Raw genomic sequence first — 27,333 nt, forward strand, 5'->3', positions numbered from 1 at the left:
AATTTTTTTTGCGTAAACAGATATAGCAACAACGGTGAGTTGGTGACGGTGTGATTATTTGGAGTTAATTACGGTATGTGCAAAAAGTAGAGCGTAGGTTGTTCAACTTATTACTATACAGTCACACTGATCAAAATCTTCTTTTTTTTTTAAAAAAAGTTTTTTAAAAACATGATACTTTAAGTATGTTAAGAAATTTAAATTAAGTAAATATGCTTTATATGAACAATTTTATTTTGTACATGTAATTTTGAATAAAACTATTTAAAATTTCATGTACTTTTATAACTGAATTTTTATTACATTTAAAAAATGAATAATTGTGAAATTTTCTTCTTGTATTAGTTATTACCTTTATATATTTTGAAGCATCCTTAAGAAACAAAAACACCGAGAATAACAATTGAAATGATTATTACCACGTGGTCCTTTAAGTCAAATTATTAAAAAAACACGGCATAAAGGTTATCCACATGCTTCATAAAATTCAGCGTGTTTTACTTTTTAAATCTATTTTTAATACACCAGTAACCAGACCATGAAGATTTCCATATTTTTAGAAATAATTTTTTTTTAGGCAATATAGCTTTCATAGATATTTGCTTTTATATATTAACAGGCAGTCATAGATTTTTTTTAAATGTTGATGTGTATTATTTGTAATAATTTTTATAGTTTTGTAGCAGGCTTAGGCAATCAGTATACATTACAATTTTTTAAATAAATACGTCTTGATAAAAATAGTTTGTATAAGCTGGTAGTTGTTTATATAGTTAAAATATAAAACAAACAAGGTATTTTTACTATTAGATTGCATATTACAGGCGTATATCGATTTATCACAACCAAATTTATTTTTTTAAGTCTTCATTACTGGCTGGTGACAAAATGAGTCTCTAATCTTGGATAAAAAGCTACTTTAGTCCTTTTACCACCAAGTAACCGTTATTATAAAAGGAGACATCACATATCATGTAGCGCTCGTACGCAATTATAAATCATTACAATGTAGCAATTAGCATTCGTATTTGAAGCTTAAAAAAACCTCGAACTTAGCAGGCGGTAGAATATCATTATCGTCTTCAATACAAATATTTAAATTAGAGTGTCAGTTCGTAATATTAAAATAACCGCTTTGTGCTAAATACATATGTATGTATACACAGTACATACATCGAAATAATTTAATTTTTTAATTTTTGTCTATCCGTCTCTCCGTTTGTTCTGGCTAATCACTGCAACGGCTGGACCGATTTTGACGGGACTTTCAGTGTGATACAGCTGATGTAATAAGGAGTAACTTAGGATACAACAAAAACTTTTTTTGTTAAATTCAGACGCACATGAAGTAGTGCAGTTAGTGCAAGTTAGCGCATGTAGTTTGTAAAATATATTTCTTATCAGCCTTATGATGCATCTACTGCAAATTCATTACAACACAATCTATAAGACTACTGATAATCTGCCTTTAGTGCATACCTCGATTTTTATTGACTTAGGTATTTGGCATAATATGTACTAGTATATTTTGTAAAAAAACATATTTACGTCATACATTGCTTGTTTTCATAACTCAACTGCAGATGTCTCTTCACTCGAGCCCGGAATGTATGTTGAAAATGGCAGAAAGCTCAGACGGCTTGCAAGTGATCCGTGAGGAACATGCTTCCATAACGCCTTCAACGACAATCAATGCATCTGCACGAACAGCTGCCCTAAAAGATGATAACAAAGATAAAGTTATATTTTGTCCATGCAAAGGTACTTTGTTATAATTTTTGACTTTAAAATCATTGGTGACTGTGTAATCATTACTAATCTGAGTATTTATATTTATATAAATATAACTGGTTGTACGTGTACATAGATCACTTGAAAACCACTATATTTAGAGTGTTTGAGATGTTTTTAGAAAAACAGTATCATAAAAGACACATCGTGCAAGTCGTGGTTCGTGGTCTCAAAATTGAAATTTTCAAGAAAATATTAATAAATAACTTCTTGAAAATATAAAACCGATGATTGCGGGTTCAAGGCCAGGTAAGAACCGCTGTCTTAGATTCGTGTGCTTAATTTGTATTTATGATCTCTCTCTGATGCTCGGCGGTGAAGGAAAACATCGTGAGGAAATTTGCATGTGTCTAATTTTATTGAAATTCTGCCACATGTGTATTCTACCAACCGGCAATGGAACAGCGTGGTGGAGTATGTACCAAATCTTCTTCTCAAAGGTAGAGGAGGCCTTAGGCCAGCTGTTGGGAATTTACAGGCTGTTGTTGTAGACGAAACGCATACAATGTACAATACAAAAGCAATCAAGGATTTGTATTTCCTTTTGCGCTGCCTTATAATATTCCGTATTCTTCATCTTATTGTAACTTGAGCAACTTCAAAAGAAGGTGCAGTTGTAGAAGTAGACGATGATCAATTTAAATTGTCTATGCATTATGTATCGCCAGCTGCCTTAGACGCGGAACAAGAACAGAAAATTGCTGAAGAGGTAAAGAAAAAGTTAAGTGAAAAGGAAATCGAAATGGAGCAAATAATTCAGGAGAGGCTCAAGAACGAGGTGGAACGTTTGAAAGATCGATTCGAATTCATACTGCAGTAAGAATAACTATTATTTTACACATTTTTTTTAATGGTATAGTTTGGCGGACGAGCATATGGGCCACCTGATGGTAAGTGGTCACCATCACCCATCCATCCATCACAATGAAGCTGTAAAAAATATTAACAATTCCTAACATCGTCAATGTGCCACCAACCTTGGGAACTAAGACGTTATGTCCCTTGTGCCTGTAGTTACACTGGCTCACTCACCCTTCAAACCGCAACACAAAAATACTGAGTACTGTTATTTGGCGGTAGAATAACTGGTGAGTGGGTGGTACCCAGACGGGCTTTCACAAAGCCCTACCACCAAGTAAAAATGATTATTATTGATACAAGCTTCATTTTGATGTTTAACAGTTTAGTTTGTCCCTCTTAATTACCATTTTATGGAATAGTTTTAGTATTTTACCAACACCAAAAATGGAACGCAACGTAATTGACATTGGCTTAGCTGAATATTTATAAATGAATAATGCAGTAGGAATGTTAATATGCATATTAATTCGTGGGACAAGGGACATAACGTCCAAAAATTGGGACATAACATAAAAATAATTGGAAGAAAGAGAAGAAAAAGATTTGACCTGTGCTTCCATCCACTGCATCTAGTCTTGTCCACCATTGTTTTTCATTTCATCTACCCATCTTTCTTTAAAGCGTCTTATGGCTCTCTTACTACAAGAACCGAACCAGTTTGCGACCAATTTTGTCCACCTTTCATCAGTCAATCTGGCCAAGTGGAAATGGGCACTTGGCAAGATCGGTTGCTCTATGTTATCAGTAAAATTATTATCCAATGTAAAATTAACTGCTATGTTCACTATTTTACATTAAAAGAAATGAACAAGTAAGAACTTCGTACATGCTACGAGAAGCGCATAGAGAACGCAAAGAGAAAATATCAGCTCTTCAAACTCAGCTGGAGTGCAAGAATTTGGCAGGTTTGATGTACATCATGTGCTCTGAGAGGCGGAAGAGTAAACTTGAAAAAATGAGATTAACTGAAGGTTAGCAAAGATTGTCGGGAACTTAATCTTACTTATATTATAAATGCCATGAACGCCTTTATTAGTGTAGTGTCTTAAGCCCCTTCTCCACCAGGACTTAGACATTTTAAGACGTTTTCCCTTCGGTCAAAGTGGTCAGCTTAAACAGTAAATTCCAGACCTTAACTAATGTTACCATTAATGCAGGTCCTAACCTAAATGTATTGGGTTTTCTGTAAAGAGATGCACCCGCTTTACACTTTCATATTTCATAACAAAGTGAAGCAGATTACATAGAATTACAATAAAGTAAATGTTAAAGAAAAAAAATTAAGAAACAAGTAATGTTTATTTTAGCTGTTGTGGTGTACCTAACTTATACTCTTAAAAGTAATCGTTGTTATTTCTGTAGTTTGTACAACTTCTTCCTTGATACACTATCAACATCTAATTGTTTGTATCAAGTGTCTTCTCTTAGAAGATGTTCTTTGTACTTGTACTGAATAAGTACCTAGGATATATCCTGGATGAGGAATGTTTAGGACACCTTTTTATTCATTTTGAATTAAAAAAGAACTTTTTGTGTCAAAAGTAGTGTAAACTCGTAATGCCATTGTATTTTCTTCACAGAATACACAAATTACATACAAGGCTTACAGAACATTTTAGCTGAGAGCCAATCTCTTATATTGCGCCTCTCGCGAGGTTACAAGACGGCAGCAAGAGTTGATAACGAATGGCGACAGAAGATGATGAAAGTTGTTAAACACGTAGGTATTTAGTCGACTTACTAGAATCAATTAGTGTAATCGTGCCTAGTTAGTCTAGAGACACAGATTAGAGGTCGTGGTTTAAAATCCTTGGCTACAAACAAGATTTTGGGGTTTTCGGTGGAAAAATCTCAGTGGCCAACTTCCAGGCCTCTAGTCTCCAAGTTTGAAGGGTGTACACTCCCGTCCTTCGAACAGCACATAAACCAGTTGATCCTGCACGCTAACTTCCACTGCTCCTGTCGGATTTGCTGTATTATCAGTTTCTAAGGGTGAATCTGTGTTTGCATACACATTTGTACACTAGAGAACCCAGATTGAAAATGTGTTTCATTAGTCGATAAGGCTACTTAAAAGACCTCGAGCAAAGTCCATTAGTATAGGGAAATTTGATTATTTTATGCGTCATATGAAGAAAATATGAAAACAGCCTAAAAGTCAACAGCTTTAACGGGATCTAAAGTCTGTCTGAGCTCCATGGCTCATGACATTGAGGCACATCGTTAACAACCCTCGTTTACGATCATTAGTAACTATTAGATCCACGCCACTGGTTGGTTACCTTAAAGATTCACATAAAACATACATGATTGCATGGTGGGCATTACATAGGTACCACCCACTCATCAGTTATTCTACCGCCAAACAACAGTAGGTACTCAGTATCGTTGTGTTCCGGTTTGAGGGATGAGTGAGCCAGTGTAACGAGTAAATGAGCATAAGGGACATAATATCCTAGTTCCCAAGGTTAGTGGCGCATTGACGATTTAAGGAATAATTTATATTTCTTACCATCAGATGGGCAAAAAAAATGGTAACAGAAAAATAATAGAAAATAAACAGCATGTTATCGGTCGATATCATTGGTCAATCGAGATCAAAACATGGCGTTTTGAGTGTCATCAAACGTACTATTCGAAATCTATGTATATACTTAGTTAAACGGGATAATGTTGTAAATATAATACTGTTATACTAGGGTACTGTATAATAGGGTAGAGCTATTTGAAAATGGAACATACCGTTTTATTTATCTTTACTCTCTATCCTTGGAATAGGCTATACTGATCTAGTTATATATTACATCAATATTTGGATCCCCTAGACCCTAGTTTTATCATGATATCTTTGCGATAATTGTCATTCTTATGTAACTCAAATTTATTCTTCGAATTTTATAAACCAGCGCTCAAATCATTTCGTATGTCGTCACCTTAACAAACCTAAGGACATCCTTATATATGTGCCAAGACGCATGTCTATCAATGCTATGACGTAGGTACTAAAATAACCTTACTTTAAATAACATATTAAATATTTCTACCAAATCTCCATATATGTATATCCATCGGAAATAGTGATGATAAAGTTTAAAGATTAAAAGAGTTTAATATTAAAATACTTATAAATTATTTTGATATATTATTACTACCAAAAAGATTCTTGGCAGCGGTGGGATTCGAACCCACGCCTCCGAAGAGACTGGTGCCTTAAACCAGCGCCTTAGACCGCTCGGCCACGCTACCCGTGACGGTTTTGTAAAAATAATACAACTAGTTTGAAATGTCTTCCCGTGTCTACGATCTATTTTTATGTGATTCAGATATATCGTCATTATACTCTCTATACTATACATAAAGCTTACAACAACTGAAATATTTGGATTATTCAATTATAAGATATGTTTCCACTGTATTTGCAATGCCACATACTATTCTATAGAGTAAAAATTTAAATATTAAAAGGGTATTTTTCGTATAACTTTAATGTCTCAGGCACGCTTTAAAAGTAACTTCAATACAATATTGAAACTACTAAAAATTACTATAAATAATGAAATTGCTGACTGCGAATGAAATCACTATGTGTACTGACAATACAAAGTATTGCATAATATACTTTTATAAAAACTCAGCTTAGGTGTATAAAATCACGTAATTTTATTAAATTAATCAATATCTATTTTAATTTTGATCTGTCACAAACTTAAGTAAAGAATTATCTCGATCACCGTATTGAGGTCAAATAACTTATAGATAATACCCTTATCTGAGGTCGGTGGCGTGAAATTATTATAGATTTGCTTAAATCCACTTTTTTACTCTTTGATTAATCTATCTGAATTATCACCTTTGGAGTTACTTAGTACTTTATTCAGAGGTCAATAAGTACCAAATTCTAATAACGCAAATTAATAACAGGTATTATATAGGTGCTAAGTATGCCATTGAATATGTATGCCATTGAATTAGAATTTCAATTATAAGTCATAAAATAAACCATCGCTCCTTTCTCACATACACACGTAAAACGCCAATGTATTGTATGAATATACTACAATACAATAATCATCCTCCTCCTGCCCTTATCCCAATTTTATTTGGGGTCGGCACAGCATGTCTTCTCCTTCCATACCTCTCTGACGTCATCTCACAAGTAACATTCTTTCTAACCATATCGTCTTTCAAACAACCCATCCATCGTTTCCTTAGTCGTCCTCTACCTCTATATCCATCCACATCCATGCTCAAGGCCTTCCTCACAATATGTTCCTCATTCCTTCGCATTACATGCCCATACCATGATAGCCGCCTTCCACATAACTTCTTGGAGTATATAATACAATCCAATAATATACTTACATATCAGTACAGTACAATATACTGAGCACTAACACTCCAATGGACTTAATATATTTAAATAATTTTGGTGAGCTGGAAAGAATTAAAATCGTGTCGATTTTACAATATTGACGTAATTCTTAACACATTCACTAATACCTAAACTGCATGTGCCTATAACTTATTGGGCTGGGCTATAAATGATAAGACATAACGAAATAACGAAGGAGAATATTGAAATAATGAATCGTCCCACTGTTGAGCCGGTGAACCAAATTTCTACAAAATATATAATTATATTATTTCCAAAGTTTTATGTCTGAATTTATTCCAACAAATTGAGACTTTATCTACAAGAAAATTTATTTGTCATTTAGGGAACATCCCTATTTATACTTATAGGTGCCATATTTATGTGTGTCTTGCTAATATTTGACTAAATTTTGGTGCCGACGTCGTTAAGAATACTAAATAATGATGTAAAAGACTGTTATTCACGATGATATAATTTTCTAGTTCCAAAATTTCGTAAACAATTTCGTCGGAGGTACTCCAGAGGCAAACCAGTTTCTGCTGGATTTACCAGCCTTATTTAAGATTGATGCACCCATAGAAGATAATCCCCAAGAAGATCCATGCGAGGATGAAGAAATTCCCGTTAAAGAAGGTAAGCAAATAAAGAAGACTTGGTTTTATTGATTTTGTACGTATTTAGATTACAGTATGATTAATTAAATATGTAATGGGGGCCGCCTATGTAAAAGTCATTAGTTCCATACTAATCTCTTGGGCTGTTTACCTCCCGTCATAGAACGAACTTTACTCATAGTTAGTTAATAGGTATTTTAGCGATACCTCAATAAGGGCATTACCATTCCCCTGTAGCATTTAAAAAAAAAAAAATCATACAAAAAAGGTCATATAACCTATAAGTTTTAGTTCAATCTAGACTAATTACACTATGTATGTTTAACTGAAAGTAAACATATAATTGTTTCAGAAATCGAGCCAAGTAAGCAATGGTGGGAGATGGTAGATGATGACGATAGACCATTCCTCATGTTCGGAGACATGGCTGACTTTAATCCGCCGCAACGAAGAGAAGTATTAAAATCTGTTAAAGCTGCTAAATCAGCGCCAAAGAAGTGGAAGGAATACGGTATATCGTTACATAGTATAAAACAAAGTCGCTTACCGCTGTCTGTCCCTATGTATGCTTAGATCTCTAAAATTACACAATGGATTGAAGCGGTTTTTTTGAATAGGTAGATTGATTCTAGAGGAATAATAAATAAATAAATAAATATGAGACAACATCACATACATTACTCTGATCCTAATGTAAGCAGCTGAAGCACTTGTCTTATAATCAATGAAATCAGAAGTAACGACGGTACTACAAACACATAGACCCAAGACAACATAGAAAACTAACGGTAATCTACATCGACTTGGCCGGGAATCGAACCCGGGATCTCAGAGTGGCGTACCCATGAAAACCGGTGTACACACCACTCGACCATGGAGGAAGATTTATATGTATAATATATGTACAATATAGTAGAGAATGACCGAAAAACTTTAAACATTCTAAGACATTCTGCAGTATATTTAACATCAGTATTGCAACAGTGCGAAGCCGGGGCGGGTCGCTAGTAAATAATAAGAAAATTGTAGACTATAATTAGACCTTAAAATTACACGAGTAAATTTCTCGAAATCTTTTCGACTTAATATTTTTATATTTACATCCGAATTATTGACCTCAATGCCACTTTCAAATAAGAATTTATAAATTGTTAGGGTACAAATCATGACCCTCCACGCGGTTAGTCACTTCCTATCTAAAAATAAATAAAACAATTGACAGACCCCACGTGTAGTGTAGAACGAAGCTTGATAACTGTAATCTTGCTTGCTTAATTTAGCTTCAATAATGCAGTATTTATTTTTACTTAATTCGGCAGTTCATAAAATTATATTTAATTTCTTTTAAAGTCTTACAAATATTCCTATTTTTGAATATATTCCGCTAAGCACAACAGATCATAATTTGCCAAACATATTAGAAAACAATATATAAATGAATAATTATAATACTGTATGACAAAAAAAAATTAATCGTTTTTTATGGAAATTGGGAGTAATTGTGTTAAAGAAATATATTAAACCTATATTTAAATAGATTCATAATTTAAAATTAAGATTTTACACAGGTATAAATTAAGTACTAACATTTTTTGAGCTGAGATGGCCCAGTGGTTAGAACGCGTGCATCTTAACCGATGATTGGGGATTCAAACCCAGGCAAGCACCAATACATATATGTGCTTAATTTGTGTTTATAGTTCATCTCGTGCTCGGCGGTGAAGGAAAACATCAGGAAACTTACATATGTCTAATTTCATCGAAATTGTGCCACAAGTGCATTCCACCAACCCGCATTGGAACAGCGTGGTGGAATATGTTCCAAACCCTCTCCTTAATGGAAGAGGAGGCCTTATCTCAGCGGTAGGAAATGTACAGGATGTTACTTTACTTTTTACTAACATTTTAAAACTATTCAAGAAACAATCCAGATGATCAACTTAACCCGCTTACACAAATATTATTCAAATATGTGGTAGATGAATGAACGAAATTTGCATTACAAATACTATTGTCGCATTTTTATTTAGTTTTCAATGAAATGTTCCTGAAATCGAAATGTCCAAACGCGGACGTCATAAAGAATGAATACACGAGGGGTTTGCCAACTCCCAGCAAGTGGGAATGCACCCAAACAGACCACCAGCCATTTTCTCATGGAGTGAGTATATTTATACTGTATGGCATTTGGTGATGATTGGTCTAGCTGGTCAGTCTAATCTGATTCCACTCAAATTAAGAACTACGCGTAATAAAAGGTAACATATGAAAAGAACAGCTGTTATGATGATCGAATATTTGGTGAAGCTGCAACAAATGTGGCTTGATAGCATATTTAAATATCTTTTAACTTGAAAACATTGATAAATAAGGCATATTACTCAATACTAGATTAAATGAAATCTATAAAAGTGTGGATTCAATATTTGTTGATTTATAAGCGGGACGTTTAAAAATGTAATTATATTTATATACTCTATAATAAAAATTGTAGAAAAGAGTTACCAGTTCTTTTTGGTAGAATCTATTTTCCAAATAGTTGGTAGCTTTAAACTTAATTTAACATTGTAACATGCTTTAGAAGTACTGTTTATGAGCCTTAATTAGAATAAAAAATTTTCTGATTTGGAATTTTGATGTTTTTTTCCAGTCGGAAACCAGCCGACGTATAACAACCGCTTCTGTTGACATCCGTGGAAACATGGGATCTATCTTAAAAATGATGTAAGTAATACGATCAATATTAAATTATCTGTATCTAATCATCCAAGATTACATTAGTTCCAATTTGACTAATATATAAATCAATTAATAATTATGTCAGTTGATTTCCAATCATTACAAACTCCGCGTAATAAAATACCATTCCTGAAAATAAGAAGGATCTGTTGATTTGCCAAACATACAGTCTACAGACTTTTGTTTTCAATAAACGATTGATTTTGCTTACGGATAGTAAAAATTGTCATATTGTCATTTTCTTTTTTGTTTGAACCCTCGCAAGCCAATTAAATTGCAATAGATAAGTACCTCATTATACGAAAATATCTTCTCTCTTTTTGTCTTGAAATATTTTTACAGAACAGTAGTCTTTTACAGACCTTTTACCTCTTGGTGGTAGGGCTTTATGCAAGCCCGTCTGGGTAGGTACGACCTATTCATCAGTGATTCTACCGCCAAACAACAGTACTCAATATTGTTGTGTTCCGGTTTGAAGAGTGAGTGAGCCACTGTAACTACAGGCACAAAGGACATAATATATTAGTCCCAAGATTAATGGCACATTGACGATATAAGGAATAGCTAATATTTCTTACAGCGTTATTGTCTATGGGTAATGGTGACCACTTACCATCAGGTGGCCCATATGCTCGTCCGCCAACCTATTCTATAAAAAAAAGAAACAGAAATTCTGAGATTTCTGTACACTTTAAGTATGTCTCACACTTGATACTATTTGATATATAATAATGTCCATAAGATTATTTTATATAAAGTTAAAAAATAACATATAATTATATTCACAGTACTTCAAATGGGCATACACCAATTACACATAAAAATACACTACTCGGAGCAAGAGATTCCATGGAAATAGCATCTACAACGAAAGTGGTAATCGTTACTGTTTTGGATCATAAGCCCTTATTCAATAAATATTATTGGAAAAAATCTATTACAATTTATGTATCAGGACAAATGAAATTAATCTCTCAATTGAATATTCAAATTAATGGATGCGTCAGATATTTGTAATCGATTACGTTTTTCAGCGAGAAAAGCAAAGGCAGACAGTCGATCATGGAAAAGTTGTGCTCAATATTGGGAATAAAATCGTAAGCGTGCTTCTGATTTCACACTGATAGCTCTGTAGTCAATATGTTTTTGTTTTGTAATAATAGTCAAATACAATGGCAAGTGGGTCTCCAATCATTGACATAAGCACTTATAGTACGACACAAATTAGATGTAGCATCGGAAAATGCAATGGAATGAAAATAAAACCGATTACTGTCGATTTACACAACCAATAGAAATAGCTCCCTATCGCGCCATTCAATGCTATTCGTAGTTACACATTCACGCGTCAGAGAAAGCAAGTGCATGTAAATCGACGCGTCATATATTAGGTCATATGATATGATAAGTTATTACGCTTGTGCAAAGATCATATTCGCATGAGAAATAAATATTGATAATTTGGGATAGCGTACTCAATTCGGATGTCATCGGTTTTACGAGTTTAGCCGATGCGACATCTAAGTTGTGTCGTACTATACCTAATAAATACTCATGATATAAATTCAGGACTCAATCTTCAATGAAATGTATTCAGAAGTAGGACCAGAACATGAGGAGGTAGAAGAACACGAAGCGGTACCGAGGTAGACTTTTTGTATAATCGATTAATACCAGTGAGCCTTGTTGTGTGTTGTTCGCTAGAACACTAAAGAGGCGAATAAAATAGATGGCTCACAACCGAGGCAAAAGCATAGATTATGGGTTAAGACACCGACACGCATCAGTGATCGTCAATTTGTCACACAACAACAACAGCTTGTAAATTCCCACTGCTGGGCTAAAGGCCTCCTCTCCCTTAGAGGAGAAGGTTTTGGAACATAAGCAAGCTGTTCCAATGCGAGTTGGTGGAATACACACTTCAGAACACAGCAGAACTTCTATGAAACTTGTCACAAGCAGGTTTCCTCACGACGTTTTCCTTCACCGCCGAGTACGAGATAAATTATAAAGATAAATTAAGCACATGAATCAACGATGCTTGCCTGGGTTTGGACCTGCAATCATCGGTTAAGATGCACGCGTTTAACCACTGGGCCATCTCGACTCTATATTTGTCACACATTATAAGCTAAACTATTAATTGGAAGAAAAACTTGAGCATGCTCGAATTGGCTCCTGGCCTTCTTTACAAACGTAGAGGAAGCCTAATCCCACTAGTGGGAAATTTATAGGTTGTAATCTGTTTCTTTGAGCCGTAAGTATTCTTAAATATAATTGTGGATCCTGTACCAATTAATAAGTCTCCAATCGTGTCAATTTACGTCGGTCACGTTAGTGTCCTACATATCTTACCTTAGCTTCTTGACAAATCTATATTGAAAAACATTTCCAACTTTCGTTTGGACAGATATTATTGATATGAGATATAACATCCATCTTATATAGCACATCTATTGTAGGAAGTTTAAAATTGCGAAATAATTTGAGATTACAGTTATTTAAAATGGGATATTTAGGTACTATGTTTTTTATTTATATTTGGTGGACCTCGATATTTCGACAGTATCTACGAATGTCTTGTTGACAAGAGACATTAATTGGTTAATTTAATATCTTATGTTATTTGAGATTAGCGATTAGTCTTTTGTAAATATGCAATAAATAACTTCTGAATACAGAAGATGAAAGAATTTGAATATTAATAGTTCTCTCGAATAAACAGGGAGACCACGCACCAAGTGGAAGATGAAGACGCTGGCGATGAATCAATGTCAACTCTTGGGTTAAGTATAATATGTTTTTCATTATTGTATTGTATTAAGATGAAGAATAATCAGTTCTTTTGAAGAGTAAATTCTTTATAGCATCGTTTGGTGGACGGTCAATTGGGCCACATAATGGTCCTAGTCATCGATACCCATAGACATTGGTACCGTAAAAAATTAAAGCAATCTTTACTTGGCCAATGCGCCACCAACCTTGGAAACACATGTTATGTCATAGTATTGCTGCTTAGCGATTCGATAATGAATATATAATTGAGTGATACCTATACAGATAGGCTTGATAATAATGACTCATGTAAAACAAATTTCTACAGAGTCAGTAGTTCCAGCTGATTGTTAATTAAGTTATACAATGACGTCACCTCCCCCTTGAATATTATAAAATTAAATAAAAATCAAACGATTTTTCACTAATGAAACTAGACGAAATGGGACCCTATAAAAGTCACACGAAGTAATAAAAGCTTTTTTTTTTTCGTTGTCGTATTAATAAATGTGTTTATGTATCCTCCTACAGTTTTTTTTTTTTTAATATGAGCCAACATCGCATACATTACACTGATCCCAATGTAAGTAGCTAAAGCACTTGTGTTATGGATTTTTTTTATGGTATAGGTTAGCGGTCGAGCACATGGGCCACCTGATGGTAAGTGGTCACCATCACCCATAGACAATGACGCTGTAAGAAATATTAACTATTCCTTACATCGTCAATGCGCCACCAACCTTGGGAACTAAGATATTATGTCCCTTGTGCCTGTAGTTATACTGGCTCACTCACCCTTCAAATCGGAACACAACAATACTGAGTACTGTTGCTTGGCGGTAGAATAACTGATGAGTGGGTGGTACCTACTCAGACGGGCTTGCACAAAGCCCTACCACCAAGCAAGTATGTATGTGATGTTGTTTCATATTAAAAAAAAAAAAACTGTTAGCTTTGTGTGTGACACTATTGGCTGTATAACCAACATCTCGCACACTTTTGCTTAGGTTGCTTAAGCTCACTCACTCACTTCGATTGCTTGACTGAAGACAAATGTTATTAAATGCAGCTTAGATTGCTTGACTGCAGACTATAATAGTATTAAATGTAAATGATAAAATACTTAAAAATGTTGTTTTACATCTGAATTTAGCCATTGTGTGACTGTTTATTCAATTAAGTTTTGAAAGGAAATAGGGTCAACAAAATAAAATATATTTGCAAAGTTGAGATAGTACAGTCGGAGTAAGAAAAGGTTCGTCACCTTAAGATCTATTTTCGTGTGCTCAGTATGAGCGAAAATCTGCTTTACCGATCGAGAATATATGACACTGACAGACATATTTTAACAATTCAGTAGAAGATATCATATCTAATTTAAATTTGTAATGACTAATTACGCCATTAAAGAGGATTCATGTTGATATAAAACTAGACGTAGTCCAAAGATGCTACACTATTTTGAACTAAGTAACTGTGTACGTTTAATTTTATATGCAGATGTCTGTTTGCTTTAGTTTAAAAAGGTACTAAGAGTTAACGATTTGATAAAGGCATTAATTTAAAAACTGACGAAGGTTTTCTTACTGTGACTGTAAATTATATAGGACCCTCGCTTCCCTATTTGATGATTAGTATGCGAAGAAGCGAGGCTCTACTGTAATTAAAAGGGTAGAAAAAAATATCTTAAATATTTTTGTTTTCCAAAATCACAGAAGCGTACACAACGACAGCTTGCAAATAATTTCACACGTACCAGACCTTGATCACAAGATTAATTACGAAAAGGTAAGTTTGTAAACTATGCGTCGTATAGTCAACAATCAATCTCTTGTGAAACAATAGCGACAATCCCTAGCTTCTTTAGGGTGTAATTTATTAATAAAATGATTTGATATAGGCAAATTTTAAATTAACATGGTAATTTTTTTTACTAAAGTTATTAATTTCGGGATATTTCTTGTCTTGTGAACAAGACATTCGTAGATAATGACGAAATATCGAACTACACCGAATAAAAATGAAAAACATGGTAAATATCCCGAAATTAATAACTCTAGTAATTATTATTTATTTTAAAAAATAAATTTAGATTTTTTAACTGTGAAAAGAACCTCACATTTTACCGCCTAAAGAGTAACAAATTTTACCTCCTTAAATAATATTGGTCTAGATTGTAATCATCAAATTTATTTTATCTTTATGCTTTAAATTTAATATTGGTTGTTAAGCGGTGAAACTATTGAACAGAATACATAAAAAATAGGGTCGAATCCATTGATACTCTTTTTGAGGTGACTAAAAAAGTGACACCATTTTCTTTGTAAAGTACAAAGCACTTTCGATAGTAGTTTTCTATAATAAATAAATAATAATAATAACAACAGCCGAGATGGCCCAGTAGTTAGAAGGCGTGCATTTTAATCGATGATTGCAGGTTCAAACCCAGGCAAGCACCACTGAATATTCATGTGCTTAATTTGTGTTTATAATTAATCTCGTGGTCGGCGGTGAAGGAAAACATGAGGAAACCTGAATATGTCTAATTTCATAGAATTTCTGCCATATGTGTATTCCACCAACCCGCATTGGAACAGCTTTGTTGGATATGTTCCGAACCTTCTCAAAGGAGGTTTTAGCCCAGCACTGGGAACTTTACAGGCTGTTGTTGTTGTTGTTGCTGTTGTTAATAAACATTGATACTTATAACATATTTTTGACTACGTGTCAGATTTGTCCAATGGAGAAATGTCAGAGGTTACAAGTGGACTCGTTCATACGGAGTCTCCCGGCGTACATGCGCGCCAGTCCATTCACGCACATCGAACAGACTTACGACGAATACGAGGCTTGCTCGCCAGGTGACAATCAGTTTATCGAATAACTAAAAAACAAATGAACACTATCTGATAAATTCGTATCTTCGCAAAGCTTTTGGTGTAATTTTCCTACGATTTGGTACGTTTCGAAAATATATATTTTAAACTTTCAAACTTTTTAACCTACCCTCGTCTAAATTTTAGGTTTATTACGGATGCAATCATTATTATCGTCAGTGATTTCAGTCCACTACAGAACATAGGCATCTCGCATGGCATGCCACTGAGCTTGTTATTCAGATCTCTTTCTCTTGTTTCTGACCGCTGCCTTCCGAATATCATCGTCTTACCTAGCTACAGACCTACACTACATTTGCTGACGAGAGCTCTTCACTTATGACCAGCTCTATCTGCTCCAACGGCCATTGATTTTTCGGCATATGTGACTTTGCCAATGCAATTTCAGCTTGCTGATTCACATTGCCATATTATAATTATACAAATGTATTCACTTTACAACGACTTCTTCACTGACTCGAAAGGACAATTAACCCATTTAAACACATTGAAAGCGATCGCACAACAAATAACTACTAGATGAAGTCTTCCGATATGAAATCCTCTTAATCTAATAACAACTATAGTGGCCAATTTCATGCAAAAGGTGATAAGATTTTACTCTAGAAATATGGTAACGATGGTCAGATTTAAAGCCACAATCTTCAGTCAAAATTCGTGTGTTCTCTCCACAACCTAAATTGGCTCCAGATAATGCAGGTAGTTTAAAATTCAGATTATGTTAAGCTTTTTAAAGGAGATAGAGTCAGTATTTTAATCTAATGATCTAATCAAGAACTCCATATGAATATGCGTTCATAGAATGTTAATCGTTGACGGCACATTAACTGTTTATGTTGTACTGTAAAACAAGATACATATGTATACTAGTAAGCTATATGTACGTTTGATGTCAGTTTCTATGTCACAGAAGGAGGCAGCAATCGGGATGAATTGTGATGAATATATTGCCGTATTGTGAAACTATATTTTATTGATAATCTATTGCAGAACAACTGGAAATCTTGAAAAGCAGAATTGAAGAGAAAAAAAAGAGAGAAAAGGTTGATTTCGATGTAACCGAAATAAATCCACTGTTATCCTGGACACCCAGTCTAGATGGAGTGGCTGTGCAGACATCAGACATATCGATGTCGCTGCCACCCTGCACCTGTCGAGTACCGAGCCCGTCACCAGTGTCTAGCACACAGCAAGTCTTTACTGGTAAGTACAAATCATGATGAAGTCTGACAGTCCCCTATCTAATTTTGATTACGGCAGCTATTGAGACCTGCGTGAAATCTAATGAATGAATGAAACTAACTCTGTCTGTCAGTCGCTCTTTCACTACAAAGTCAATGAACCGAGCTTGATGAAATTTGGTATGAAAGAAACTGATCTCCAAGGATGGACATAGGCTATTCTTTTGCCAAACCCATGACAACCAATCCCAAAGGCAACTAGTATATTGTAATGCACAAGTATGATTGCAAACAAGATTACTATCTGAATTCCCTCATTCTTATAATTAGTTAGTACAGCAAAATTGACAAGAACGAGTTTTTGCGCAATAGTTTGACGTCATTTTCTAGATATGGGAATGTAAACGTTACCGACTTTCAGATAACAGGTAGATTTATACAAAGGAAAACTTAAAAGCTTTTTATGGGTCCAATCTGAATTTTGAAGCTAGATTATCAAATTTTTGACACTATTATCATTTTGTAGCTTGAGTATGTAGGTATATGCGTGATAAACGGTTGAGAAATTGATAGTTATCAATTGATTATAATCAATCACTTTAAATAGTTTAAGTGATTGAATAATATATTAAAAATTGGTAATACCTTTCTTTAACACAGCTATTATAATATTGACATAAAACAAACAATACGATTGACGATTTCGCTTGTAGATAAGCCAAATATGAAACTAGCGGCCGCTCTCGGCTTCGCTCACGTTTTAGGGTATTGGTTGTCATGTGTCAGGTCAAAAAAAGTCGCCAATGTCCTTTTTTGGAGTTCAAATTTGACCAAGTTTCAACAAATTCAGTTCAGCAGATTGGTCTTGAAAGAGCGATTTACTAAAGACAGATTTACTTTTACATTTATAATATTAGTATAGATTACGTTATAACATAGATATTCTTACTTATACAGTGGCAGATTTGATTCCCGTTAAACAAAAAGTTAACGAAATCGATGCGGAATGTTTCTTCGACGATAATATTGAATTTAATCGATTCAAAGTGATCGGACGAGATGAAAGTAGAGAAAATACGTGAGTATATGGACATTTTATTCGTTTTAATTCATTTTTAGCAGGCAAACATAGTAAACCGGAGATTGATATTGTAAGATATATTCGTTAACATTGTGAATGTGCTATCACTCAAATTTTTAGATTTTACGTCCTTTTAAGTTTGTATTAATGTCATCCTAGCGGTAACATCGATTAATCCGAAGTAGGTATTATGTATTTATGTATTTAGCATTTTTTAAGTGCAGTCTTCGAGTTTACTCAAAGCCAGCACTTATGTCTAAATCCCATTCTGTTCCTTATTGAGCTCTGTTACCAGTAATCTTAATATTTCTGATGATAAAAATGATAAAAATATAACGCGATATCTTTATCGGACGTTACCAATAAGACATTCAATATGTACCTCCATGTAGAGCAGCGTATGGCGGACACCTTGGTGATGTTTCCAACAATACTTATTAAAATCCTACCCAACTTTCATACAATTTAGAGAGGTTGTAACAACCCAATAAGGAGAGCATTATTGGGTTGTCTGGAAGAAATTTTATAACAAAGTTTAATAAATATAATCCTAGACATCGATGTAATATTTTATTAAGTTTAAGTATAAGTCAGTTTTACTTAGAGGTAGAGCTTTGTGCAAGCCCGCCTAGGTACCACCCACTCATCAGATATTCTACCGCTAAACAATAATACGCAGTATTGTTGTGTTCCGGTTTGAAGGGTGAGTGATCTAGTGTAACTAGAGGCACAAGGAACATAGCATCTTAGTTCCCAAGGTTGGTGGCATTGACGATGTAAGGAATAGTTAATATTTCTTACAACGTCATTGTCTATGGGTGATGATGACCACTTACCGTCAGGTAGCTCATATGCTCTTCCGCCAACCTATTCCATAAAATAAAAAAATAAAAAAAATAAGTTTTTTAATTACTGAACTTTTGTTTTAGATACGATAAGGTTAAGAATTCTACCCGAAGCAGATTGCAAGAGATCAAAAAGGTGTTAAAACAACACCCAAGCCTATACGACATCTTTCAAGCGAACGTTCGTTGTTGATTTATATTTTAAAATAACCTAGAACACAAAAATAAATAAATAGCAAAACAATAAATGTGAATTTTTAAAATTTTGTATATTTTTATTTCTAAATTAAATAAATAATAGCTAAATTATAAAATATTGAAAAACAGAGATCTTTTAATCCTAAATTAAACAAACTGTAAAATCTAGAAAATAATCATGATTGTAATTCTTTATGAAATTGTAATAATTGTGTTTCGTACTTAAACAAAAACACATCACATAATTCTATGTTTTTACGCTGAAATTCTCCTCACATTGCGTTTCCTTAATAACGTTTGGTATTTCAGCTTCTAAATTTACAAATTCATTCATATCATTTGCAAAATCTCGATCCTGAAAACGTTCAGAAATTTTCTCATCTGTTATTTCAATTTCTTTAAAAACATCTGATTTTACTTTATCAACATTAGCGCACTGTTCTTCAGAAAAGTCTTTCGACGTGACTTCAGTTATACTTGGCTTAGATTTAGCTGAATCTGATACGGGTATGGGAATCCTGGATTCTTCTTTGACTAATCTTACTTCAGATTCCAATGATTTTGCAGATAATGTTCTGCTTGGTATTTTGACAAGCTCGATTATTTTAGGAGAAGGTGGCTCTGCTTCGAAAGGAATTGAGAGACTGTTCTGAAGAGCTTCCACTTCTTTACGTCTTGTTTGTTTTCTTTCTAATTGTTTTTGTAATTCCTCTATCCTCTCATCCTTTAATTTAAGCAAATTATCTAAGTGTTCAACCTGTTTATGAAACACAATTCATTTTTATACGTATACGAAGAAAACACACACAAATTAAAATAAAATTAAAAAAATGTAATAAAATAATATAGTACAGTACGATAAAGACTTAGATGTAGTATCGGTAAATTCAATAAAACCTATGACTCGATTTATACAACCAATTTAAATAGCTACTTATCGCGCCTTTCGACCTTTCGCTATAGATTCTCGCGTCAGAGAAAGCAAGTGCATATTTTAATAATTATAAGAAATAAATATTGATAATTTGGGATAGCGTACTTAATTCGGATGTGATCGGTTTTACGATTTTTGCTACATCTAAGTTGTGTCGTACTTTACTTATGTATTCAAATACCTTCTGTTTTAGGACTTCGGAGCAGTCTTTGGCATCTTTCAGCTCTTCTTTGATTGCGAGATATGAATCGTGGCTAACTACCTTCTTTTGAATGGTTTCTAGTACACCATTAACTCTAGTTTTAACGGGAACGACTAATATGTGTTCTGTAATTTAAATTATATTAAAAGAAAATATTCGTACTGTAACATGAAATGATATTTAACATAATCTAAGCCGAGATGGCCCAGTGGTTTGAAGACATCTTAACCAATGGTTGCGGGTTCAAACACATGTAAGCACCACTGATTTTATGTGCTTAATTTGTGTATTCAATTCATCTTGCGCTCGGCGGTGAAGGAAAACATCGTGGAGAAACCCGCATTTGTCTAATTTTCTAGAAATTCCGCCTCATATGTATTCCACCAAACCGCATTGGAACAGCGTGATGGAATATGTACCGAACCTTCTCCTCAAAGGTAGAGGAGGCCTTATCGCAGCAGTGGGAAATTTACAGGTTGTTGATGATTGATTATGTACCGTCGTCTCCGCAGGCTTCATAGTAGCTTCCACCGCTGGACACGTTTTGCTCAGCTTCTTTCAAACTTTTATTGATATCATCGTCTCGGTGTATTTTATCTCTGACTAAAAATAAACAAATAATATATTAATTACTAGTTGTAGCCCGCAGCTTCGCTCGCATTAGGTTGTCATGTGCTAGGCAGTAAAAGCCTATGCCCATCCTTGGCGTTTAAATTTGCTTCATACAAATTCGGTTCATTGGTTTGATCGTGAAAGAGCGTCAGACAGACAGAGTGACTTTCACATTTAGAATATCAGTATAGAGAGTGCCTGTTATTATTGCAATCTGATAAAGATGGGAATGTTCCAACTTTCTTGAATAAATGTATGGGGATGTGAGTAGTTCAATCACCATTTACTACCTCATTTGTATTTATGTACCTACAGGAATTTATTTATCGACCTCGACTATAAGTTTTAAACGCCTGAGCAGATTTAGATGTTTGGCATTTGGAGTACCGTAACGGAGAGGTATTGGTTATAAATGAATTCATATATGTTGGTCATATTTTTTCAATTTTCAAGGTCAGGTGTGTAGTCTCTCACCCATGACAAGTACTCTTTCGATCAGCCCCGGTGCACAGTTAGCCAGCTGTTCCATCGTGTTGGTACACAAGTTCAGCTTTAGTTTCTTCAAAACCTTTCTGTTTAACGTCATCCAGTTGTTCAGCTTTAAGGAGTGACTGTTTCGTGGTGGGTAATTGTGCATTTCAACCAGCTTTGGATAGTGAACGCTTAGGATTTCAGCTAGAAGAACTGCGAGAACAAAAGCAGAATGTATTAAGCACTTTTTAACGTCGGGATAATTGTTACAAATAACTTATTTAACAACAGTTCATTACAACTAAGCTATAGTATCTCCCTTTAAGGTTTGGAAATATTCATTGACACATGTTAAATTAGAAACGTTACAATTTAAGATTTACGACTTACGAGTTCAAACCATGCAGGAAAGAAGAAAGCAAGAAAGAAAAAAATGTTTATTAGGACACATTACAAAATAAACACATATAATAAAAGAATAAGGAATGAGCGTGAACTTAACTTCAGCTAAACCTACCCCCTAATATTTTAGACCAATGGACTATTCTGACATTTGAATTTATGTTGTACATTAAATCTTTCTGTTTATCCACCGTTTAGGCATATTATATATTGTTTTGTAATTATTATTATGAGTTGAACAAATAAAATAAAATTATATAGTCGGAATATGTACCAGCGTCAGAAAAATCCCTATTTATCTTCCTTGTAGGTCTGGATAATTTGTAGGTGTCGACCCAGGCCAAAATTGATTCGATATCTGTGAGCGGCATGGGTAAATCTAGAGAAGACATTGTTTTTTTTTTAATTTCACTATTTGTTTATTGTAATTAATATTCAACTCGTTATCCTTGATAATATAAATTTCGCATCTTTGCCGTGTTTGTTATGTCATATTTATTTACTGTCTTGATGGCCAGGTTTTTTTTAATTTTTTTTTCTTAATTTTAATAAGTGTAAAGATCTTATATTTATCGTTGTTTGTGTATTTTTCATTATCTTATAAATAAGTTAAAAATGTACATGACAAAATAATATTATATAAATAATAAAGTATTTGATACAGCTAATTTGTTTTTTATTTGAAATTAAGGTCTTCATTCTTTTAACATTCGAGCGTGTAATAAATATTCCATGTGGGGTATGTTTAATAGAGAACACACAAACTATGCCTTTCCACTTAACTCCACCCAACAGCAAAGCTGTCTTAGATGTTAAGGTTAGGTAATTAAATAACCACTAGAATCATATGGAAAAACCAAGCAAACTTGTGTAGTCGTGCACTATGGTTCCACCACCTGGATGTCTGGTTATTTGATGTTGAATAACCTACAACAGGTTATTCTGTTTATTACGGCATGGAACTCGTTTTACTCCCTGTATCCCCCAAAACAGCGGATTATTAAAAGCGGACAATGCACTACTTTATTTCTGCTCCCTGCAAATATATATTATTGGCAGTTCACATTAAGTGGCCCACCCACTTTATCTATTTATTAAAAAACGAAATACCATTCACTGATTAATCATGAAATCTGAGGAACTACAAACTTGACATTTGGCAGGTAAGTTCTTTATAGGATGTAGACATCCGATAAGGAAACCGGGATTTTATAAAACTCACCTCCTGAGGGGGTGAATCGGGATTTTGAAGTCTGCATGAAAGTCTTTGTTGTTGAAATAAGAGACTTGAAATTAAAATGGTGTGGAGCTTTACTAATAATGTATCTTTAGAAATCAACAACCTTTTGGGGTTAAAACAGAGGATGATAATAATAATATATAGACAAAATAAGCAATATATTCAAACATATATGCTAATGTAAGACAATATTCAATAGTGGCGTAAAATATTTCCATAGATTTCCGCGGATTTCTTGTAGCTTTCCAAACTTTGTATTGCAGCGTTAAATTACTTATATTAGAATTAAAGATTTTTAGTTTCACTTTAATTAGTATTATCAACGGCAGGTCGGAAACTGGAGATAGCAACTCATGGTTAAGCGATAACACTAAAATTAAAAATGGCGTAAAACTCTCTCGTAAAATAAATGAGGGAGAAAGTGACTGCTGTATCTATTTCACTATTTCTTATTACTTTCATTATACTTATTATAAATAAAATATCATATATATTTTTAATAAATGATAATATCAAAGCATTAAGTAAAATTTGTAAATGTTCCACGTTTGGGCTGAGGCCTCACTTTAAGGAGCATCTTTGGAGTTTATTAGCGGCTCGAATTATCGATGAACAAGCCCTTTCCAATCAGCTTGATCCTTTGGCTTTGCGTAGAGATATTGGATCACTCTGCATCTTCTACCGAATTTTTAACGGGGAATGTTCCGAGGAATTGTTCACCTTCGGACATCTCTTCAAAATTCGAAATTTCACCCGCATCTCCTTGATGTTCGAAAATCCACAGCAGCGCCATTTTTAGGACATTTTCTACCTCGCACAACCACTCTGTGGGAACCAGCTTTCGCCGTTTTTTTCGAACCGATACGACTTGGAAACCTTCAAGAAATAATACCTCCTTGTATAAAAGTCCGCAATGCACCTGCAAGCCCCTCTGCAGATGTCCACGGGCGGTGGTAATCACTATTCATCACGTGAGTCTCCTGGTCTTTTCCCCAATATAACATTAATAAAAGCCTGATCGTTTCTTTGTACATATATTTATCCTTTACAATTAATGTTTTTTATAAACTATTCTTATGGTACCAGTGCGAAACCTGAACAAATAACTAGTATTAATATGGTATTGAAACGTATGACTCGAATACTATTGGAAGAAATCCCATTTGTCTGTCGGCATGTATATAAACCGACATCATAACAATCAAAACGTAATCTTAACAGTGAAAACAGTTTTTGCCGTTTGTTGATATCACGCTTTCTAGCGTCGATACAAAAGGGTTTTATTACGGTTAAGTTAAAATTGATTGTATTACTAGTGACTGCTGATTGGTCGAAATAGGCTATTTGACTGGTTTTTAAAATCCATTTTATATTATTTAGTAGAGGTTAAGGAACCCAGTAAAAGTTGTGTTTTTTATTTCTAGTACATATTTGCCGAAAAATATCATATTAAAAATTCCATGTTTAAATAGCGCGCAGAAACGCTACTTGGACAATATGGCGCTGCAATGGGGTCGTTGACGTCCTTTTCCTGAATTTTATTCTGTGGTACATATAGTAGAAAAGTAAAGTTTACAAGAAAGTGACTTCATAGTTAGCTCGGCCAATCAGGAGCGTTTTGTGTCACGTGACAAATGTTTGTAAAAATGCATTTTTATTTGTGGATTTTCGAATAAATTAAGTATTATTTTCAACTTTCGTTAGTGAATAACCATTTTTAAACTCATAATATACACTGACTACAATAATTCACAATTTATTTTTCGCATTGTCAAATAGCCTATTCACTTGTCAAAGAAATATAAGATGCACTGATTGGAGAGATATAATCTGTGGAATACTTCGCCTGAGTCTGTATTTCCCGATAAGTACACCGTTTTTGTCATAAAATCTGGATACTTAAGGTTCGAAAACCGTATCGATGCTGAGCACCATGCAAGATAACGGTCAAACGCTATTATAAGTAAAAAAAAAGAAAACATCAAGTTAAACTGGACGATACCTTCTAATCAATTGAAAACTCAAACGTTCTATCCAGTAAAACCACTTGAACCTGACCTGGGATTTTACATGAGTACCTTGGAATCTGCGGCCATAAATCTAACCACTAGACCATATATAGTACGACACAACTTAAATGTATCATCGGCTAATTCAATAAAACCGATTACTGCCGATTTACACAATCAATAGAAAGCTCCCTGTCGCACCATTCGTCGCTATGAATTCTCGCGTCAGTTCAACCCGAGAAAGCAAGTGCATGTAAATCGACGTGTCAAATTAATTAATATATTAGATCATATGATATTACAAGTTATTACCATTGCGTAAAGACCATATTCACATTAGAAATAGATACTGATAATTTGGGACAGCGTAGGTACTTAATTCGGATGTGATCGTTTTACGAATTTAGCCGATGCTACGTCTCAGTTGTGTCGTACTATACTTACCAAAAAAATACCCGACGTTTCGGAAAACGAATGTTTTGTTTTTGTTTGCTGCTCAAAAATTGTTCCGAGAAGTGAGAACTCCATCTGAAAATGCCAGTCTGTACCTGATGTTCATTCTTCCATGTATTAAAATACATAATGATTATCTTTTCGTATTAAATTCTAACTTTCTCATGTAATTCGAGAAAATTCTATGAGATAGTTGCAGAGATATCTATTGCATTAGTATCGCGACAAGTCTTGTTTATCTCTTACCTAATACTCTATAAAATACGTATCCGGCACAGAGTCTAATTATTATACTAATGTCTTCAAAATTTTTCAAATAAATTATGTAAACTATTAGTAATTTTTAACTAATTCCACACATTTCTAACGACAATCTTTTTAACGCAATTCAATAAAAACAATTGACTGTGCGAATGAAAATTTTGGCTGTATAATGCGTGGTCAATGTCTGCCAACAAGAATCGACGAGAATGATAATTAATTCATTCATCATTCATCAATTGTCGAAATAGTTTTATTAAAAAAACAATCATATGTTTTTGCTTTTAAAATATCTCATGACGACCGATGGCAGGAATGTATGTCAACGTGTCAACACACAACAAGTAACCTTTCGTTTGTCTGTTTGTTGCTTCGGAAATAAACACTTTCTATATAATACCTATTTGCGTACACTGGCTAACATAAGTTTATAACATACATAATCGTGATATAACTTTACAACAATCAAAAACCATATGTATATTTTTAAAATACAACAGTGTTACTATAGTTTTTACCTAAAATTATTGAAAATGACAATCAAGGGGCATAAATAAATACGCACGTAAGAAGTGGTACGGTTTCCCCGTAAATAAACATAGTTTATAATTAAGGGTACATAATTAATTAAAAGAAAATAAAAATTATAATAATTACAATGATAAATATTATTACTTTTATTAATCATTACTTTAACACTCATCTTTGTTGTTGTTTTTATTTATTGTAAAATAAACATTGTAAAATATTGGTGTGAAGTTGTCTATATCGACTGACTTGATACCTAATTGGAGTTTTAGCAGCAACTTCATTGTGTAGTTTTAATATTACCTGTGGTTGAACGTCAAAAAAAATTAAAACTCGTCAAAGGAAGTACCAACCTACAACTACAAGAAATATATATAGATAGGTATATACTATATACTATATTTTAAATTATTATAACGACCCCGACTTCACACGGGTGCAATACTGATACTAAATATACTACATAATTTGTATATTTACGACATCACACTACAAACTTCTAAAATTCATCAGTCATCATCAGTGTTTCTTTCCTATATTATTATGCATGTATTCTATACAAAAACCTTCCTCGTGAAGCCTCCTTCCTTCATTCTATCTATTAAAAAACCGCATCAAAATCGTTGCGTAGTTTTAAAAATTTAAGCACACATATAGGGAGCATAGGATATAGGGACAATGTAGTGATAAAAAATGTATGAAATCAATGAATATTCATGAATTCATTGATTGTTACGTTATTCTTATACTGACAAGAATACAGAAATATTTATAAACCTTTGGCGCCGAGTGTACGAACGTAAAATGTGCCGTTATGACAAACTTAGCAGTATACTATTGAAGAGGAAATGCACTTAACTCGCA

General features: G+C 33.8%; 2 protein-coding genes and 1 non-coding gene across 3 annotated transcripts; 1 reads left to right on the forward strand and 2 right to left on the reverse strand.

The window, feature by feature from the left end:
- Positions 1–34: 34 nt before the first annotated feature.
- On the forward strand, positions 35–19,373 carry LOC124539642. The gene is made up of 18 exons (XM_047116942.1): positions 35–73; positions 1,584–1,761; positions 2,460–2,607; positions 3,454–3,623; positions 4,233–4,372; positions 7,510–7,660; positions 7,994–8,152; positions 9,672–9,802; positions 10,292–10,365; positions 11,169–11,256; positions 11,415–11,477; positions 11,950–12,026; positions 13,106–13,165; positions 14,871–14,943; positions 15,887–16,016; positions 17,043–17,255; positions 18,191–18,311; positions 19,244–19,373. The coding sequence occupies exons 2-18, from the start codon at positions 1,584–1,586 to the stop codon at positions 19,350–19,352; spliced, it is 2,085 nt and encodes a 694-aa protein (XP_046972898.1). The 5' UTR covers positions 35–73; the 3' UTR covers positions 19,353–19,373.
- On the reverse strand, positions 5,817–5,898 carry Trnal-aag. The gene has a single exon. It is a non-coding gene; the product is annotated as a tRNA-Leu (tRNA).
- Positions 19,374–19,545: 172 nt separating the features above from the next.
- Positions 19,546–22,393, reverse strand: LOC124539904 (sperm flagellar protein 1-like). Its single transcript, XM_047117267.1, has 5 exons — positions 22,253–22,393; positions 21,580–21,789; positions 20,992–21,096; positions 20,473–20,618; positions 19,546–20,114 (listed from the first exon to the last, which is right to left on the reverse strand). The coding sequence occupies exons 1-5, from the start codon at positions 22,368–22,370 to the stop codon at positions 19,605–19,607; spliced, it is 1,089 nt and encodes a 362-aa protein (XP_046973223.1). The 5' UTR covers positions 22,371–22,393; the 3' UTR covers positions 19,546–19,604.
- Between the last annotated feature and the right edge of the window lie 4,940 nt (positions 22,394–27,333).

The sequence above is a fragment of the Vanessa cardui genome, chromosome 23, assembly GCF_905220365.1.
Source record: "Vanessa cardui chromosome 23, ilVanCard2.1, whole genome shotgun sequence".
In the NCBI taxonomy this organism is placed as follows: domain Eukaryota; kingdom Metazoa; phylum Arthropoda; class Insecta; order Lepidoptera; family Nymphalidae; genus Vanessa; species Vanessa cardui.

Excerpts from the sequence above, each read along its gene's own strand:
- LOC124539642 (XM_047116942.1), top strand. The coding sequence starts at position 1,584 with ATGTCTCTTCACTCGAGCCCGGAATGTATGTTGAAAATGGCAGAAAGC. Across the intron at positions 12,027-13,105 it reads GAACACGAAGCGGTACCGAG|GGAGACCACGCACCAAGTGG; the intron begins GTAGACTTTTTG and ends TCGAATAAACAG. Across the intron at positions 18,312-19,243 it reads GATGAAAGTAGAGAAAATAC|ATACGATAAGGTTAAGAATT; the intron begins GTGAGTATATGG and ends CTTTTGTTTTAG.
- LOC124539904 (XM_047117267.1), bottom strand. The coding sequence starts at position 22,370 with ATGTCTTCTCTAGATTTACCCATGCCGCTCACAGATATCGAATCAATT. Across the intron at positions 21,790-22,252 it reads TAGGGATTTTTCTGACGCTG|TTCTTCTAGCTGAAATCCTA; the intron begins GTACATATTCCG and ends TTGTTCTCGCAG. Across the intron at positions 20,619-20,991 it reads TGAAGCCTGCGGAGACGACG|AACACATATTAGTCGTTCCC; the intron begins GTACATAATCAA and ends TTTAAATTACAG.